Raw genomic sequence first — 19292 nt, forward strand, 5'->3', positions numbered from 1 at the left:
TGTTTCTGTCCTCCAGAAATGTGCCCGCCACCGGTCCTCTGCCCGGCTGCCCCACGCGTGCGCTCCCGTGCGCACTCGTTCAGAACAGCCGATTCTCCCCAGGCACCTGACACGGACCAGGCAGGTCACCCCCTCCTCCGGGAAGAGAAACATCAAGTCCTCCACGGTCTTTCTCATCCCCCCACAGCCATTCGCGCAGCAAGGGCTAGATTCTACCTGCAAGTACATCTCTTCCCCAGGTGGCTGTCACGCCTCCTAACCAGGCTCCCAGCTCGTCCTCTGCGCAGGGCACCCAGGAGAATCTTCCTGAATTTAGATGAGATCACTTGCCCTCTCCTAGAAACCAGCTCCTCCCCTCCCCCGTCTCCTCGCCTGCCTCCAGCCCGTCCGCTGGTGCACCCGGAAGTAGACGCTAGCCCCGCCCCGGAGCAGCTCACGCAGCCGCGGCAGCGAGCCCGAGCTAGGGTGCGCGCGCAGGGGGCGTGGGCGGGGCCTCAGGAGCGGAAGCCCGGGCAAAGGGCGGAACGTCGCGCGCGGACACACGTTTCCGCCCGGGCCGCGTCTGCGACGCCGCGGCGGGGGCGGGGCTTCCGGCGCGGCGCGGAAGCGGCGACTGCTGTTGGGGAGGTTGGCGGCGTGCGGATGCAGGTGGCGCGGCACGTCGTGTGCGCCCTGTCCGGCGGGGTGGACAGCGCCGTGGCCGCGCTGCTGCTGAGGCGGAGAGGTGAGCGACCCCTCCTCGGAGACGCCGGCTCCCGGCCCCTCACCCTCCACGGGGTGGTCGAGGACGCGCGACCGCCTGGGCGCTCCCCCGCGCCCCGCCAGCCCGGTTACCGACCCAGTGGTAGGGATCCTGACCCTGGGGGCCGCGCTTCTCCCCGGCTCCGGAGCCCTCTGCCTGGAGTGACGGCGGCGGGGACGGCGCTGACCCTGGGAGGCCGCGGGCGGCCCTGAGCGAGCTGACCCCCGCGGCCCAGGGGCCGCGCCGGACAGGCCCTTGCCCTCGAGGTGCCAACGCGGTCCTCAGCGCGTGTGCCGAGATGTCAGCGGATCGTCGGTGCTCGCCGTGCATCGCGCGACAGATTTCCGCCAGGGTGCTGGCGTTGCTTGCTGGCGTCTAGAGAGTGCCCGGGGTCGGGAGTCGAGATGAGCTGAATTCCCCATCTGTGTGGTCCTTCTTGTTGTGAGACCTCATCCACTTGGCGACATTCGTGCACTCTCTGCTGTGAGCCCTTTCATTCTGGGCACTTGGAATGCAGGGATGAATGAGGGGTTCCTGACTTCAGGCACGTTAGTTAAGCTCCCCTTTTCTATGAAATGGAGCTAACCCTACCTCACTGGCTTAGTGGAAGCATTTAACAAATACAGAAGCTTTACCCCAGTGCCCAGCACATGTCAGGCATTGAGAAAACAGCAGTGGTTATTAGCACACACTAATAACTGTAGGTTTTGTGAAAGTCATAGTTGAAGGTGTTAAATAGAAACATCTCTAACTTGAGAACGGGAAAATCAAAGCATCATAGAGGGTGATGGTGTTTGAGGCAAGGCTTGAAGAGGGAAGACTAGGGTTTCACTAAGCAGAGAATTGGGGGCCTGCAGTGTGGAGGCAAGTGCTTCTGGCAGAGTCCACAGCTGGGCAAAAGGTCAGAGGTGTGGCAGTGTTGGCCAGAGGGAGGTGGAGGGAGAGGAGGGTAGAGAAGCAGGTAGCGCCCTGGTTAAGATGTTATTTTAGGCACTTTAGGTTGGGCAGACTTGCAGAGCTCTGGAAGGTCCCCGATGACGTGTGTGACATGTTTTGAGTGACGTGGGCAGGCCAGATACACGGTTTTACTCTTCAGGAAGGTCATTCCCCACCCCCCCCCACCCCCCCCCCCGCCAGGATCCAGACTGTTCCACTTCATATGGCAGCCTTTCCTGGGGTTTCCTTCTCAGTGCCGGAAGCTGATGGACTCAGCAAAGGAAGAGCTCAGTCCTCTCCTTGGCATCAAGGGCTTTCCTGGTCTTGTTGGAGGTGCACTTGCTGTCATGTGCCCTCTGGAAAGTTCAGGATGGGTGAAGCGCTAGGGTCCCGTCCTAGAGTGCCTGAGCCTGGTGCCCCTGTAAGCGGGTTCCGTCTCCAAGGGAAGAATGAGCAGGCAGATGAGGTTAGAGATGAGTGGAGTTCTAAAGTGACATTCGTGCACCCTCCGCTGTGAGCCTTTCCTTTTTGGGCACTTGGAATGCAGGTGTGAATGGGATGCGTGGAGCTCTCTCCATTCCACAAGCCCTTTTTTGGCTCTGGTTCTGTAATGGGCACTGGGACAGGCTGGACGAGATGTAGTCCCTGCCCTTTGAAGAGCTCCATGCTTCAGTGATTTGCAGAAGGGGGCTGACTGGAGCACACCCAACAGAGCCCAGTGTGGTATGAGCTATAAGAGAAGGGAGTCGGGCGCCTGGGTGGCTCAGTCAGTTGCGTGTCCAATTTCAGCTCAGGTCATGATCTCACGGTTCGCATATTCAGCTCCCGCATCAGGCTCTGTGCTGACAACTCACAACTCAGAGCCTGGAGCCTGCTTTGGATTCTGTGTGTGTGTGTGTGTGTGTGTGTGTGTGTGTGTGTGTCTCTCGTTCTTTCTCTCTTTCTTTCTTTCTCCCTTTCTTTCTTTCTTTTTTTTCTTTCTTTCTTTCTTTCTTTCTTTCTTTCTTTCTTTCTTTCTTTCTTTCTTTCTTTCTTTCTTTCTTTCTCTCTTTCTGTCTTTGCCCCTCACCTACTTGTGCTCTCCCTCTCTCTCAAAAGTAAATATTAAAAAAAAAGAGAGAGAGAGAGAGAGAGAAGGGAGTCAGGTGCTCTGGGAAGCAGAGTGGGGAGGGCCAGATTAACCGGATTAACCAGCTGGGTGGGGGTGGTCTTGCAAATTTGTAGGTTAGTTTTGGCAAAGCTTTGTCATCCAGTCTCTGTTCTCTGGAGTCATGTGTTCTGGCTTTTGTTACATTGAGCCTACCCATGTAGAAAGAAACATTTCTCCTGCAAGGCAGGCACCTGGGTAGTTCACCTAAGCTGGTCTTTCCAGTATTTGGTTGGGTACTTTGTTACAACAGAAAAGGAAAAACTGGGTCATAAAAGATAAAGTTAGTATAGCATTTACAATCGAATAGCCTAGGGGCGCCTGGGTGGCTCAGTGGGTTAAGCGTCCAACTTTGGCTTGGGTCGTGATCTCGAGCCCTGCCCTGCGTCCGGCTGTGCTGACAGCTCAGAGCCTGGAGCCTGCTTCGGATTCTGTCCCTCCCTCTCTGCCCCAGCCCACTCGCATTCTGTCTCTGTCTCTCAAAAATAAACAAACATTAAAAAAAAAAGTTGAGTTCCTGCTCTCTGATTCATGACTCATTTGCCGAGCCTCTCCTGCATGCTGGGCCTGCATCGTGCTGATGCGGCGGGGAGAGGGGGGGACACAAAGATGCAAATATACCATCTTGCTTGCCTGGGGGTAAACGCTGGGCAACAGTTGCAGTCCAGCCTTGCACTGTGATGTCGGAGGCCTTTACAGAGTGCTGTGGGAGTGTAGCCGAGGGAGCATCTCAGCCAGCCGGCAAGTCAGGTGTCTTGGGCTAAGACTTGAGTCACTTTGAGGGCCTTGTAGCAAAGCAGACATCTCTGGGCGAACCAGCAGATGGTGGTGTGGTGTGGGAGGGGGGCCCGCCGGGGAGCTGTTCGGAAGCTGCTGCCTTTTCACCCAGGGTTGATTATGGACTCCGATCTGTGCCTCCTCCCTTCCCCAGGCTACCAGGTGACGGGGGTGTTCATGAAGAACTGGGACTCGCTAGATGAACACGGGGTTTGCACTGCCGACAGAGACTGTGAAGATGCTTACAGAGTTTGCCAGATCCTAGACATCCCGTTCCATCAAGTGTCCTACGTGAAGGAGTATTGGAATGACGTGTTCAGGTGAGTGCGGTTCAGAGGCGCGGGAGGCTTCCTCGCGTGCCCTGCCGCCCTTCCCAGGGAAGCCGCGCCATAGGTGGCCAGACTGGAGACACGCGGGCAGTGCCGTTTGCATTGGTGGCAGAGGCCACGCGTGGGAGGCCTCAGCCGCCCTGGGAGCTCTCGTCAGAGGCCATGCCTGGGTCCCGGAGCAGTCTGGCTCTTATCACGCCACCTGCCAGAAGTCTCTTTAACGCCTTCGTGAACCTTGAGTCGTTTCTGCTGCTGACGTAGGGGAAGGTAGCTAAGGCCGGGGTCTTGCCTGACAGGTGCCACACGGTGGTTCCCGGGCGCGTCAGGGATCGGGGGCTTCTGGGAAAAAGAATTAGGTGATCCACCCTGCCTCTTGAAAACACGAAACACACACACACACACACACACAAAGACTTTAAAAATCTAACACGGGGGTGCTTGGCTGGCTCGGTCGGAAGAGCGTGCGACTTTTCATCTCGGGGTCGTGAGTTTGAGCCCCACGTTGGGTGTAGAGCTTACTTAAATAAATAAAACTTAAAAAAAAAAGATCTAATAACAATCCCAACAATGATTTTTAGGTGCTTGCTCTGTCCTGGGCCCAGTGCCGCCTCTGGGGACATAAAGATAGCACTCTCTGGCTCAGAGGCTTCTGAATTCTGTCCGAGGCCCACTTGGCCTTCAGGGGTCTCCTGCCGTCTCCCTCGCGGGGTGCAGGCAGGGCTTCTCCCCTCCCCCTGTACAGGCTCCACTCTGGTTCTTGCTGATGCCGCTGACCTGTCTTCCGTTACACCGCTTGGGGAATGGTTCCCATGGCTTTCGTAAACCAGCGTAAACGCGTAACCCCTTTAACATTCACTCGATACTTGTTACGTAGAGAACGTTCTGGGGGCTGTGGACGTAAGAGAGGAAAGCATGGATTCCACCTTAACTAGTTTACGGTTTAATAAAACGCTTGACCACTTCGGGGGCGCCCGGGTGGCTCCGTCGGTTAAGCGTCTGACTCTTGATCTCAGCTCAGGTCATGATCTCACGGTTTGTGGGTTCGAGCCCCACGTTGGGCTCTGTGCCGACAGCGCAGCGTCTGCTTGGGATTCTCTCCTCCTCTCTCTGCGTCTCCTCTGCTCGTGCATGCTGTCTCTCTCTCTCTCTCTCTCTCTCTCTCAAAATAAACCGACATTAAAAAGGAAAACCCTCAACTTTCTAGCAATTAAAACAATAGAAGTACGGAGCAACACAAGTTTTAGCCGTTCCGAGCGGATAACAGGCGGGAGGAACACGGCTCGGCCTCGCCTGCCGAGGTTGGAGATGCGCGTGTGACTGGGACCTTGTGCAGGTTCTTAGTTTGTCTTCATAACGTGACCCTCGCGGTCAGCGTTGTTGTCTGTAACCGTTGTGGGTCAGTGGGGAGCGACACGGTCCCACCTGCCCACCATACAACCTGTCGCGTGAGTACACACGGACGTGGTCCTCCCGAAGTGACTGCTCTAAGACACGAAGCTCTTGCCGAACCGTCTTTGTGTCCGGGCAGCCGGCCGGTTAGAACAGGAGTCCAGCTGGGCTGCCGCTGCCCTGGCGGCCCCCAGGGCCCCTCGGGAGCGTGTCAGCCACGTGGGAGAGGTCCTTGCTGGCACGTTTGCCCAGGGCCCTGGGTCGCCAGGCCGCTGGTGGAATAGCTAGTAGAGCCCCGGTTGTCGCTCTGGATGAGGTCGTTCCCGCGCTGTCTGCGGCACGTTCTTCACTCAAGCTGCCTTTTGTGGGCGAAGTCGGGAGGCTGGAGTTGGGTCAGTCCCCCTCCCCTCCCCCGCGCCCCGTGAGCCTCTGGGGAGACAGAACGGCCGCTGAGCCGTAGTGGCCGGTGATACCTGACTTTCTGTCCAGGTTTTTCACTGTCATAGATTCAGACGGGAAGTGCCCCCGGCTTTAAAGGAATATTTGATGAAAATGCTGGAAACGGCCGTATACCGAAGCTCTCCTGTTTTACGGAAAATTATGGTTTTGGTAAGAGAAGGAGAAACCAAGTTCAGCAAGTGACTTAACAGATGTATTTTTTTTTTTTGAGGAATGTTTCGCACTCAGAAACAAAAGTCTTTTTTTCTATTCCAGTGATTTTTTAAGTGAATACGAGAAAGGAAGGACTCCCAATCCTGACATAGTTTGCAACAAGCATATCAAATTCAGCTGTTTTTTCCATTATGCTGTGGATAATCTCGGTAAGTAATTTCATTATTTCCATTTAATCTTTTTAAAGTCACAAGGTTTTCAGAGATAGCAGCCAAATCCTCGTGAACAGTTTCGACTTCCAGAAGGAAAGGAAGCGGTGAAAACAGTAATATTCCATCTCACCGAGTAAGAAAGAACTTTCTGGCAATATGCAAATGACAGGGTCGCACGGAAGAGAGCGCGCGTCTTCGCCGTGGACCGCGTGGGTGCGAGGACTGTGCTGTTGGGTCAGGAGCCACGAACTTGAGAACATCCTGCGGAAACACAGGGTCACTGGCTGAGAGCTGAGGTCCAGTTCCGCTCAGAACAGCACCGGTTCCAGGCGTGCTTATAGTTAGCAGAAGCTTCCCGAGCCTGAGTTAGAGCTCAGCAAAGTCGGCGTTTGGTTTCTTGCCAGTCCTCCTCTTTGCTAGTCCTCCTGAGACGTTCTCAGCAGGCTTTCTTCGTGGCTTTCTGCTCTGCCCTGAGAACAGGTCTGGGTCTGTACCTGATTCTGGATTCTGGGTCTCTGTTTCTCTGGATTTGAAGCCAGGTTTTGGTGGTCTGTTGTAAAAGCCCATCGAGGGGCGCCTGGGTGGCTCAGTCAGTTGAGCGTCTGACTCTTAATTTCTGCTCAGGTCATGATCCTGGAGTCACGGGATCAAGCCCCACATCGGGCTCCGTGCTGAGTCTGAGCCGTTTGGGGACACTGTCTCTCTCTCTGTCCCCCTCTGCCCCTGCCCTGCATGCACACACACGCACCCTCTCGAAAACAACCCATCGTGGCCCTGCCAGCTGTGGACGGCTGGCCTGCAGATCTTGTCTACTCTGGTAGTTCTCCTTGCTCGTGTCCGTGTGCCCGTTGGGGCGCCCCTCTTCCTTCGTGTGAACTGCCCTGATGCCCACTTGCTTGCTCGGACCGTCTGCGTGTCTGCTGCTGTGACGCCCACCGTCCTGTTCCTGTGTCCTGCTGTTGCCGGAGCTCCCACTTCTGGCCCCTCGGTTCGTTCTGTCCCGGGCGGCTCACCCTGCCGTGCGTGGCCACGCGCCAGGACGTGTTATCGTGACTGTCCTGTGCCGGCGGTCCAGTAGTGTCACCAGACTGCTGGCCTCTCTGTCCCGTCAGCACTGCCGTGGCGACGTAGGTGGGCCCAGAGCAGGCTCGCGGATCGAGCGTACGAGTGACCGCAGCCGAGGGGGTGGCAGAACGTGGGTTCACAGACCACGATGACGCCTGCGAAACGGACTCCAAAAGTCCGGATGACTTTGAACGGCTAACGTCAGAACTGAACGTGAGGAGAGAGAAATGCAGGCTCGACGGCCCGTTCTCGGACGCGATCGGGCGCAGGTCTGGGGTCCCAGGCGCCTGGAGCGGCCCACGAGCCTGCGGTCTGGCGTCTGCCGTGCCCTGCCCCGGTGGGCCGCGTCTGGGGGGCTGACATTTAGCCCCAGTATGTTCCGGGCGGGGTGTGACCGGTCCCTGGATTGTGTGTTGACTTTGGTTTTGAGCGTGTGAGGAGACCGGGCATCTGGTGGGCCGTGCGATCGCTGTGGGGTCTTAAAGGTTCTTCACAGGTTCCTAAAGCTGCACTGGAACCTTGTAGCAAGATTGTATCAGTTTAAATGAAGAGTTAAAGGTGAGCCTCCCTCCCCTGGACCGACCCCGTGTGGAGGCGGCCCTCTGCAGAGCATCCAGTACGAGGCTCGGCGTCCGTGTGCTTCGTTGAGCTCCCCAGGCCCGAGGAGGCCACGGCCGGCCATTGCGCGTCTGAAGTTTGATCTTGTGTTTTTAAAAACCTCACAGGAGCAGACGCGGTCGCCACAGGTCACTATGCCAGAACCTCACTGGAAGATGAGGAAGTCTTTCAGCAGAAGCACATTAAGAGGCCAGAAGGGCTTTTCAGAAATCGATTTGAAGTTAGAAATGGTAAGTTAAAGCGCCCAGGTCAGACCTTAAGTATTTGTGCACAGAGGAAAATGTTTCGGAGAGTAGCAACGGGTCGCTCTCTGAGCAGGCCCTCCAGGTCTCTGTGTTCCAGACTAGCTTGCTTGTTTTGAAAAAGTACAGTTACCAAGAGGGCTGTCTGCCCTCGGAGCCCGGGATTAGGCAGCGGGAGTCCCGGTCGGGCGCCTGGGCACCGACTGGCTGGAACCTGAATCTGGTTTGCAGCCCAGTTCTGTACGCTGGGTGCTAGTGATTTGAGGGTTCCCGTGATATTTGAGCAGATGCTTGATAGCTGAAGTGCTCACAGACCTCGTTACTTACCATCAAGTTCTCGAGGGCTCGAGACTTAGGAGTGTGGATCCAGTGTGACCCAGGTGCTGGGGCCTGATGCTCAGGCCGGTGGAAAATCCGTTTACAGAGATTACGTATGCAGATGAGTTTATCTGCGTTAGAGGGAGCACAGTTTCACCTTTCTAGAAAAATGCCCAACTGCTGGCTTGTCCCGGCATACATCTGTTTGTAGAAAAGAGGAATTCACGTCACCATGAAGTGAGAGACAAAATGGGCCCAGAGCCATATGTGAGTGAGAAGTTTCCACTGCTGTGGGAGCGCTGAAGGGTTGGCACTGTGCACGTGCGCCCTGCTGACCGCCTGCCTCGCGGCACCTTCCCCTGTCTCCCAAGCCCAGGCTGTTACAGGCACACGTTCCATTGGCTCCTCTTAGAGTGGAGGTGGATAGTCTTGTCCCGTCTCACAGATGAGGAAACTGAGGCTTGGATGAAGTCATTTGGCCAGGGTGCCTCTGGTGGTAATGTGATAGGGTCCCCTCCCTAAGGAAAGAAAAAAAAAACCCCAAGGCAAGCTGGCCACACACGTACGTGACCGCATCGTCCCTCAGGACCTTGTAACGTGAGATCACTTAATCAGACTGCATGTTTGTGTGTTACCCTATACGGGAGACAAGTCAAAAACACACAAAAAACTACGCCACGTGGAGTTCGGGGCTCCGTTTTTTGGGTACGAACCCAACTGAGCGGCGCCGGCAGGAATAAAGCTGCTTCCTGGAAAGAAGAGCCTCGGGGTCGCGACTCTGTGCGAGAATCCCGCCACATTACACCTGGATCCCAGCCCGGTTCGGCCCGGCTCCACAGCTTACGCTCGTCCTGCTGTGCCAGGCCCCAGTTGGGCTCTGTCCTCCGTGTCTCTGGGCCTGGTCGGAAGGCCACGGCCATCGTGCTGCAGGGGCCCCCAGGGTGCTGGCTGTTGCCCGGCGGCCCTTCTTCCTCCACGGCACAGGGCGCTCAGATCGCCTTCCCGGCCTGCGCAGGCCCAGCACATACTGCTGTCTGCCGGGCGCTGGGCCTTTGGCCTCAGGTACAGACGTGGGGGAGAGGACAGGCGTCTTCTGCCTCCCTCCCAGCCGCTCCCCGCCACTCTTCCGGAAGCCGCTCCACCCTGGGAAGAGCGCAGACCCCGCCACTCGGGGGCGCCATAGCAGGAACCACTGAGTAAATACGGACTGAAGGGTCCTGAGTAGATGAAGGGTTTATTTCCACGTGGAACAGGCATGCTCACTTGTCTCCTAGAACACGGTTTGCCTTCCAGAGCCGTCTGGACCTTTCTGCTAGGCCACAGGCACTCTGAAACTTGTGATTGCGTTGACCTCTGTTTTGTTGAGTAATTTTAACGTGTGGTAGTCTTAATAACGTGACCGTGTCTTTGTTTTCGTGTGTTTTTTAGGCACACTAGAGCTTTTTATTGAATTCTTACTTAGTTGCCCCAGAGACCTGGAATAGAGCCTCCTGGCCTGGGCCCGGGCCCTGGGGAGAGCGCGCGCGGGGTCGGGTGGCCCCCAGAGCCGACGCTCCTGGGCCCTGGCCTTGTGTCTGGTTACCTCACCTGTGCAAAGTGGGGGCGCCGTCGGCCGGCCACGGGCGTGAGGTTCAGGGTTGTGCGCAGGTTCCTGGCACGAGCATATCTCCCAGATGTTCCTGTCCGTGCTTTAACGGTTGTCAACTTGTTTTTTTTAAATCATAGGTTTTGAGGGGTGCCTGGGTGGCTCAGTCGGTTGAGCATCCGACTTCAGGTCAGGTCATGATCTCACAGTTTGTGAGTTCGAGCCCCGCATCTGGCTCTGTGCTGATAGCTCGGAGCCTGGAGCCTGCTTTGGATTCCGTGTCTCCCTCTCTCTCTGCCCCTCCCCCACTCATGCTCCGTCTCTCTCTTTCAAAAATAAATAAAACATTAAAAAAATTTTTTTTAAATCATTAGGTTTTGAGTTCGTTTTAAAAAACTCCAAACTGTGAGGAAATGCCATTTGCTTCCAAGGTCCTGGGGTTTTTATGTGGACGCTGTTTGGCTGGGTTTTGTTTTGAAACAACAAGGAGCGTTAGGCAAACGAGCGTGCCTACCGATGGCCGGGTGGCCGAACTCTGTTTTTCATTTTCAACTGATTCTGTTGCTTTGTGCCTAGAAAACTAGGGAATAGCACCCACCTGCACCTGCACCGTTGCGTTGAACCCCTCCGGTGATCCCAGCCTCGGTTTCCTCGTCTGTAGAGTGGGGAGAGGTCACGGGTGAACATGAGCTGCACAGAGCCCGTGTTCCACACGTGGCTGTGCCAGGCTGACCGGCACATGTGTGTTTGGGCCCGTCGCACACGGTAGCGTGCCCTCGGGGTGACGGGCGGCGGCCTCTCGGCACCGTGTACCGGTAGCCTGCGTGGCTTTTCCCGTCGGTCCCTGAACCTCGGAGCGGGAGCTTGACGGTCCCAGTCGTGGAAGTGCCGCCACGCGCCGGGCCGGGTCGATGGGGCCCAGTGCTGGAGCTGGGCCGCCTCCGGTGCGGGGTCCCAGGGCCACGGTCAGTCACACCTGTGCACCGTTGCCTGAGAGCCAGAGACGGTTTTCTCTCTAGTGGGGGCACTGGAGCGCCGCACAGACGCCTGCGTGACTCTCAGCAGGAAGCGTTGAGCTGAGGAAGGGGAGGAGTTCGAGGCACTCTTGCCGGTCTGGGGCCTGGGGCCTGGGGCCTGGGGCCTGGGGGCAGCCGGGGCGCGGCACTGTGGCGGTGTGGGGAACCGCACAGCTGCCCCACGTTGGGGGGTGCCCGGGGGTCCTGTCACCCACTCACCTCCCACGTGGCTGCGTGTTTTAGACAGTTCACCTTAGCACTTCAGAATGGTTTCACGTGGCGTTTAAAATACTGTCATCTAATGTGTGAACTGGAATAAATTTCCTTATCGCCTAAAATCCGCCTTCCCTGTATCTTTTTTTTTTTTTTTTTAATGTTTATTTTTGAGAGAGACTGAGCACGTGAGCACGAGCAGGGGAGGGGCAGAGAGAGAGGGAGACACAGAATCCGAAGCAGCTCCGGGCTCTGAGCTGTCAGCACAAAACCTGACGTGGGCTCGAACTCGGGAGCCATGAGATCATGACCCGAGCCGAAGTCGGACGCCTAACCGACTGAGCCACCCGGGCGCCCCTCCCCTGTATCGTTTTTAATGGTAGATGAATTAGGGAGAGTTTTTCTCCCCTTACCCATGGTGATTGTCTGCTGTGTTTTTTTTCTTTCTAGCAGTCTGCTTGTGAGTATCGAGTTTTGCTTCTGACAGGCCAGGGGGAGTCCAAGTAGAGGGAAAGACGTTACTCAGAGCAAAGTACCATCATTTTTATTTCTGCAACCTGTTTTGTTCTTTACTCTCGGCAGCGGTAAAGCTTCTGCAAGCAGCTGACAGCTTTAAAGACCAGACCTTCTTTCTCAGCCAGGTTTCCCAAGATGCCCTGAGGAGAACCCTCTTCCCTCTGGGGGGATTAACGAAAGATTTTGTCAAGAAAATAGCTGCAGAGAATAGACTTCATCATGTGCTTCAGAAGAAAGAGGTAGGGTCGAGGGCGCTGTGCTCGCGTCACCCTCTCCGCGGTCTGGGGAGAAGCAGGGCCCTGTGGTCACCGCCCCGTGTCCTCCCCAGGCTCTAACGTCAGGAGAGAGCGGGGCCGCACGCTCTGGGAGGCCCTGTGCACATTCAGAAGGCCGCCGAGACGGGACTTTCCCCCCCCCCCCCCCCCGATCCCTCCGCGGCCCCACTCCGGGGTGGGCAGCTTTTCACAGCAGCCGTGGTGGCTCAGTGGGTGCTCTTGGCCCAGCCTGCCGGGCGAGGGCGGCACAGTGAGGACCAGGCCCCAAGACGCCCCGGGCCAGAGCTCCGGCGCTGCCCGCACTCGTCCAGCCCCTCAGTCGAGGGTGCTGTGCTCCAGGCCTATGAGGGTGGGTGAGGAGCACACGGTGTCTTCACGAAACAAGCCACCATAAAATTAGACAACATCTGTGTAGGACATTAGAGGATCCTGTGAAGAGAATTCCTCACACCAGGGGGCTCTAACTAGATCGGGCTTGACCCCAACCCGAGGACGGGCTCCTAGGAGTTAACGTTTACCTAAGACCTCGTGATGAATAGGATTTAGTGTCACAGAGAGGGGTGGTGGGGGGAGACAGTCCCAATAGTGCAAAGAGCATGTGCAAAGGCCCTGAGGCAAGAAAGAGCCCATGCATTGGAGTGAAGGTGAGGGCAGCGTGGCGGAGGTTCAGTGCTAGGGGATGGTCCCGCAGGCTCGGTGCGCTCGGTCTGACCGGGTGACGTGCAGGGTTGGGCACGAGCATGACCGTCCCTTCCCAGGACCACATCCTTTGACACATCCCGCCACCCATCATCTCTGTTCCTCTGTTTACCTGTTCAGTTTCTGGGTGTGGCTCTGTGGTGGGAGCTGGGGGAGGGGGCGCCACACTGCAGAGACGCACCGTAGAGAACAGGCCAGAAAGCCGTGACGGGACAGGAGCCGCGTGGAGCGCGTTCCAGCGTGTCTTCTGTGCTGGAGTAGGCCTCCCTGAGGGAGTCCTCTCCTCCACGGACTCTGCTGTGATGCTTCAGCTTCTGGCCCACCCCCTCTACTTCCGGGTCCTGCTCCGGCCCCCGTGTCCCCCATGGCTCCCGGACGGCGGTCTGACGGCCCGCACGACTGTCCTGTCATTTTCTCTCCTGGGGCAGCTGGGCTGACGTCTGCCGCGCAGGGGCCAATCCTGCCAGGGGTGGGCGTGATGGCGGCCTCGCTGAGCTCATAAGATCCAGGGTCGGGGGTCCATTATTTAAGACCCGGCTAAGAGGAGAGGCTAAGAGGTTCTGCGGGCCCCTCAGGTCTGTTTGTGGGTGTGACTGGTGTCCGTGGGTGCTGGCCGAGGAAAGCCGGGCCCGGAGCCCGGAGGTGTGCCAAGGCTCAGGGCAGGCGGTGGGGCCCGGCGAGGCCCAGGTGCCCGTCTCTTGTTCTCCTGGCCTGGCTGGTCCTCGTGTCCTCGTGCGGACGCCGGCTGCCTGTTCGTTCGCCTCACGCACGGCCCTCCTTTCGTTTCAGAGCATGGGCATCTGCTTTGTCGGTAAAAGAAATTTTGAAAATTTCATCCTTCAGGTGAGTGTTCTTTGACGCGTGAGTGTGGACCCGCGTTTCTGCTCTGGACTTGGATCCATTAGTAAGGAAGTGCTTGTTTTGCAGTATCTGCAGCCTCGGCCTGGTAAATTTATTTCCATAGAAGACAATAGAGTTCTGGGAACACATAAAGGTGAGACACAGCCTCGGGCTGCCCTGTTGTAAACTCCCCGAGTCGTGGGGCGGGCTTCCGCTGTGGGAAATTGAGGCGAGAAGCCTGTAATTCCTTCCACGTCTGCCCGTGAGTCTGAGAAGCCTGTGGGTGGGGGTCGCAGGTGAGCGAGGGAGCGTGGTGGCGGCTGTGGCCGGGAGGCGTTGCGGCTCAGAGAGGGGTGCCATCCGAGTCAGAAAGACTTCGCTCTCCGGTTAGGTGTTCTGTCCCTGCACGTGGAATTATCTGTATGAAAGGAAAACATTCCACCCTCGTGAAAGAAGTGTGATCGACTGATTCCAGAGTAGGAGCTTCCAGATCTAGAACAAGGAAGAGGTGGGATCAGAGGGTGTCCGCATAAGGCAGCGGTGTTGCACTTGGGGTGCTGCTTGCTCATGCGCAGGCGTTTTCAGGGGGGCACCGTGAGCTTGCACAGAGCGGGTGTGGGGAGGCTGCGACCGACTAATCAGGCGCCAGCATTCACAGCCCAGGGGGAGGGGGGATAGATGTTGGGTTGGTGAGTGGTGGGTCTGTGCCCTGGAGCCAGAGAAGCCCTCGGGCCCTGGATGGCCAGGTAGGTCTTGACCCAGAGCGTGCCTGACCTGGTGGGGGGCAAGGGCTGGTGCTCAGACGTGGCCAGTCTCACAGGTGGTTCTTTGGAATCCACCGCCCCAGTTTGGGTAGATGGCTTCACTTTCCTGTCGGGGGTGGGCTTTTACGTCCCCGAGCGGAGACAGGTGGAGGTGACAGCCTTGCTGGGGACAGAACTGCAGGGTGCTGCCTGCCCGTCTCCAGCACGGTGGCCCAGGGCACTGTGATCCCCTCAGGAGGGAGGGAGGGGGTGGCGGCTTGGCCATCTGGTCTCGTGATGTTTTTCCGTGGGGATGGGGGAGTGCACAGAGCAGTCGGGGGCGGCCCGGATGCCACAGCCCCCGTGCGGTTCGTACATCAGAGGGGCTGGTGGACGCTCGGCAGGAAGGGGTCGTGGGCCCGGAGGACGCCCAGTCCACCTTCTAAAGGAGCTTTCCTGCTGCTCGCGGGTCAGGTGGTCCAGCAGCTGGAATTGGCTCCTTCCGGGGCTGCGAGGTACAGCCTAACCCAGGCGCGGGGCAGGGCCTGGACGGGCTCAGCTGTGTGGTCAGGACTACCCCTCGGTGGTGGTCCGCGGAGCCTCCTGACTGTCCCCCTTCCTCCACCCCTTCCGGTTAGGAGGGGTGTGCTGTTTGGGCGGGGGCTGGTGCCAGTCCCCTGAGAAACTGTATTTCCGTAGGTTGGTTCCTGTATACTTTGGGCCAGAGAGCCAGGATAGGCGGCTTACGCGAGCCCTGGTATGTGGTGGACAAGGACGGCGCCAAGGGTGACGTGTTTGTGGTGAGTCGGGCTGGCCTTTTAGGCAGGCGACAGAGGTCTGTGTGTGGCACAGCCCACAGTGTGTGTGAGGCCAGGCAGGGCTGCTGAAACCCGACGGAGTGGCGGTGATTGACGGACCACCCTTGCCTTTCCTCTGCGTCCTCCTGGGACCGGCCCAAGGTACCAGGAGTTTGTTACCATACGCCGGTCACTCTGGCCGTCGTGTCGTTAGCTGCTACGTGTAGATACTGTTTGTTAGGAGAGAGCCCGAAGGTCCACAGAGAGCAGGTAGCTTCAGTGCTTGGGACGGGGCTCGCCCAGGCTCCAGCAAGTCATTGGTCCAAGCGGAGCCAGGACCAGACCGGTTTGTGTGCCACAGCGGGGCCCCGGACCTCCGTGCCCCCCCACCCCCCGTCCCTGGGCTCCAGAGCAGGGCTTCACAAAGGGGGTGCGTTTGCCCTGCACCCCGGGACGTTCGGCAGTGTCCCCTGCTGGATGGAGGCCGGGGCGCTGCTAACGTCCTACAGGGTAGCCCCTCCCCCCGACAGTGGCCCTGCTCTGAGAGAGCGGGGTGCCATCTCATGCTGTCACATAACCGGGGGACACTGGCCGAGAGGCCAGTTGGCTTCGCCCCCTGATTCTGGGTATCTCCTTCCAGGAAGAGCTGTTAGGCATAGAAGCCAGGGCAGGGGTTGTGGTCGTGTATGAATTGAAGTGGTTTTAGAGTAAAATTTCAGTGGTCTGTTTTGCTTTTAGAAAAACCCGTAGGGTCATCAGCTGACGTTTGTCCCCATGAGGATATCCTTGCCTGGGGTGGGGTGGGGGGTGGGGACAGGGCCCCGGGGAGCCTGCCCTGTCCCTTCTCTCCTCAGCCGCTTGGTGTGTGGCGGGCTTCCTGAGGTGACCTTTTTGAAAGACAGGCCAGCGGCCTGGCGGGCCCGTGCGCCAGGCAGGTGGGGGCAGCGAGGCGTGAACTTGCAGGCAGCGTGCTGTGGTCAGCCGCTCGCCGTGTGTGACCGTGACGAGACACTTTCCCTCCTGGGCCTTGGTCTCCTCCCGTGTGGAACGGGGACTGGAAGGCCATGGGCTGGTCCCGAGTCTCCGTGGCCGACGCCCCAGTTACCAGTAGGCGTGCGGTTGGGTGGGCGCCCCCGCCGGGGGCTTCGGTGCCCTGACCTGCACGCTCCGCTCCGCAGGCCCCCCGGACAGACCACCCGGCTCTGTACCGGGACCTGCTGCGGACCAGCCGCGTGCACTGGATCGCAGAGGAGCCGCCCGCCGCCCTGGTCCGCGACAAGATGATGGAGTGCCACTTCCGGTTCCGCCACCAGATGGCGCTAGGTGACTGAGCGGGAGGGTCCCTTCAGACAGGGGAGCCCAATTGAGGGCAGCGGCCGTGAGACCCGCTGCCCGACGGTCCCCCCCACCGTTAGGTTGGATGACCCCTTCCAAACCCCTGTGCGAGGGCCAGCCCTGGGAGCGGCACCGGGAGGCTCGAGGCCGGCTTAGCCTCCGTCGTCGGTGCCGCGGGCAGGGGCTGCGGCTGTGGCGGCCGGGCCGTAGGTGGTGCGTGCGCCTGTGGGCCCCGGCGGGCGGGGCTCCTTCCTCCCTGGGGGTGCGAGGCCTGGGGCAGACCACGCGTGGAGAGGCCGGTGCCCCCTCTAAGGACCCCTCTCTCGTACACAGTGCCGTGCGTGCTGACCCTCAATCAAGACGGCACCGTGTGGGTGACGGCCGTGAAGGCCGTGCGGGCCCTCGCCCCGGGACAGGTGAGTCGGGCATGCCCGGCCCTGTGCTGTGCTGCAGAGGGAGGAGGGGGAGCCCGGCTGGAAGGCAGGACGGGGCCTCACACGACCCCTGGGGGTGCGGGGCCTGGAGCCCCTGGGCGTTAGGACTGGCTCAGCTGAGAGGGCTCTGGCCAGTGGGCTTCGTGCTCCGGAAGGACGCGCCGCGCTTCCTCCCCACCAGGGCACCCAGTTCACGGGGTGGGGGCTGACGTGCGGAGCGGGTGTGGGTGCTCAGGTCACCCGGGCAGCGAGGGTGGAAGCCGCGGCCAGCCCCGCGCCCGGCACGCCTCCCCCAGGCAAGACAGCAGTGAGGGCTGCTCCTGCTTGGCCACTGGGAGGCCCAGCTGCCCTGTCTTGGTCCGTGGGGGCAGGGACAGAGGAGGGGCAGGCAGAGCGTTGCCCCTCCCCCTCTCCCCCGCCCCCGCACTGGTGGCTGCTTGTGGGCATCTGGCGCCAGGTCCCACTGCTGGTGACACGGGCCTCTTTCCTCTTCAGTTTGCCGTCTTCTACAAAGGGGATGAGTGTCTGGGCAGCGGGAAAATCCTGCGCTTGGGGCCGTCTGCCTACATACTCCAGAAGGGCAAGAGCAAGTCCAGGGTGTCCACCGAGGGCCCCAGCGATGGCCCGGGCAGCGGCCCAGGGTTGGGTCCCACGCTCTGAAGGAGGCGCGGCTGCTGGCAAGCGCCGGGCGCGGACACGGAGGAATAGAGCCTGGGGTGGGGCAGCGAGGGGGAGCTTGGTGGGGTGTGCGGCCCCAGTTCCCTCCAGGCTGGCCGAGCTTCCAGAAAGCCGCCAGAGCCAAGGAGAGCCCCGGAGAGGCCAGCCCTGGCTTCTCCAAGTCGGCGCTCTAGCCAGAAAGACTTGCTGGCTAGTGGGTGTGTCCCAAGTGCCCCGTTTCTAGAGTGGCTCTTTCATGCTCCCTGGAAAGTTTCCCACCTGCAGGCACGCAGGGGACCTGGCCGAGGAGGCTGCGGGGACAGCAGCAGTCAATAAAACATCTGTCTGGGACACGGATTCTGACGGGGGTCTCCTGGGGGGTGGAAGCCGCAGGTGCAGAGAGGCAGGCGGACAGTTCAGAGGCAGGAGGAGGGTTGGAGGCCTCGCTCCCCGCTCCCACCTCCCCGCTCCCACCGTGCCCTCCCTCCCCTGTGGCGGGGCGGGGGGGGTGGACTTGAGCCAAGCCCCACCTGCACGGGCGCCCTCGGGTGTGTGAGGGCCTGAGGCCCAGAGGCCCCCCTCCCCCTGCAGAATGCTCGGTGCCCTGGCTGCCTCCCAGGGAAGGCCTGAGGGGCCTGCGTCCCAGGGAGGAGGGCTTGGCCGCAGCCAGCGCGTGCCTGTGTGTCTCCGTCCGTCTGGGCTGCTGGCACCGGCCATCTCGGGCGGGGCCGCTCACAAACGACACGTTTGCTCCTCGCGGTTGCAGAGACCGGAAGTCCGAGGTCAGGGTGCCAGCGGGGTCGGCCGAGCCTCCCCTGAAGGTTCACAGCCGACCGCTCGCTGTGTCCTCACGCGGCCAAAGGGTGAGGGGTCTTTCTGGGGCTTCTTACAGGAACACTAACCCCGTTCGCCAGGAATCCACCCTCGTGACCTAAGTGCCTTCCGAAGGCCTCATCTCTTAATACTGTTACGTTGGGGATTCAGGGTTTCGACATTCCGGTTTTGGCGGGGGCACACTCAGCCCGTAGCATAGGTGTGCGTGCGTGCGTGCGTGCGTGTATTTTGTGGCACAGGCCAGGCCGAGAACTGCTTGGCAAGTGACGATAAAAACTTCGGAGCCAGCTGTGCTGAGTGGGCGACAGACACGCGTTGGCCCCGGGGCATTTTCATCACCGCAGAGTCCTGGAGAGCCCCTCGCCTGCTGCCTGTGCAGTAAGGGCTCCTTTGGGCAACAGCCCCAGGCCTTGGGGGTGGGAAGTATGGAGACGCTCTGCCTCGGGGTGTGGGGGAGTTGTCAGGTGGGTCAGGCAGGAGATCGGCCTTTCCTAGGGACGCCCGGCCGTGTCTGGGCCCCACTGCCTCCAGCTTGCCTGCCCTGAAGGTAGGGCCTGGGCAGGGCAGCACCCCCTCCAGGCTTCCTGGTGCTTCGCCCCAAGGGCTCAGCCCCCTGCTCTGCTAAGGACAGAGAGCCTGGGCTCCCTTCTCTCACTGGCCTCAGACCCAGCACATTCTTGGTGCTTTGAGCTTCTGTGGGGGCCAGAAGTGTGGTTCCCTGTCTTCTATGGACAGAAGGTTCTAGACTAGAGGTAGCATAGCCCTCCAGGCATGGTGCTGCAGGAGAAGCACCCGGGAAGGTTGTCACGCGGCCCCGCCCTTCAGGGCCTGTAGTGGGGACAGGACCAGTCCTGGGTCTGGGTCCCAGGGGTGTGAACCCCCTCCCCCTGAGGCAGATCACGGGCCCCAGAGGACTACCGTGAGAGGTGGGCTTCCTTCTGAACGGGAGGGAGGCCTGGGT

The 19292-nt window shown here is 59.4% G+C and overlaps 1 protein-coding gene across 5 annotated transcripts; it reads left to right on the forward strand.

Annotated features, from left to right (window-relative positions):
- Nucleotides 1-482: 482 nt before the first annotated feature.
- On the forward strand, nucleotides 483-17848 carry TRMU (tRNA mitochondrial 2-thiouridylase). Of its 5 annotated transcripts, XM_043562927.1 has the most exons (11): nucleotides 483-724; nucleotides 3757-3922; nucleotides 6035-6141; nucleotides 7935-8057; nucleotides 11784-11956; nucleotides 13481-13534; nucleotides 13619-13685; nucleotides 14974-15074; nucleotides 16250-16394; nucleotides 16740-16822; nucleotides 17336-17848. In XM_043562927.1, exons 1-11 carry the CDS (start codon nucleotides 643-645, stop codon nucleotides 17498-17500), a joined length of 1266 nt encoding a protein of 421 aa, XP_043418862.1. In that variant the 5' UTR covers nucleotides 483-642; the 3' UTR covers nucleotides 17501-17848. The 5 variants fall into 5 exon arrangements, with proteins under 5 accessions (XP_043418862.1, XP_043418864.1, XP_043418863.1 ...); XM_043562929.1 differs by lacking the exon at nucleotides 14974-15074 and having other exon boundaries at nucleotides 604-724; XM_043562930.1 differs by lacking the exon at nucleotides 483-724 and having other exon boundaries at nucleotides 3812-3922; nucleotides 11843-11956.
- Nucleotides 17849-19292: the final 1444 nt, after the last annotated feature.

The sequence above is a fragment of the Prionailurus bengalensis genome, chromosome B4, assembly GCF_016509475.1.
Source record: "Prionailurus bengalensis isolate Pbe53 chromosome B4, Fcat_Pben_1.1_paternal_pri, whole genome shotgun sequence".
Lineage (NCBI taxonomy): Eukaryota > Metazoa > Chordata > Mammalia > Carnivora > Felidae > Prionailurus > Prionailurus bengalensis.

What these genes read in the sequence shown, in the direction of transcription:
- TRMU (XM_043562927.1), top strand. Translation starts at nt 643, where the DNA reads ATGCAGGTGGCGCGGCACGTCGTGTGCGCCCTGTCCGGCGGGGTGGAC. An exon ending in TATTGGAATGACGTGTTCAG is followed by an intron (nt 3,923 to 6,034) that starts GTGAGTGCGGTT and finishes TTTCTATTCCAG; the next exon opens with TGATTTTTTAAGTGAATACG. An exon ending in CCAAGGGTGACGTGTTTGTG is followed by an intron (nt 15,075 to 16,249) that starts GTGAGTCGGGCT and finishes TCCGCTCCGCAG; the next exon opens with GCCCCCCGGACAGACCACCC.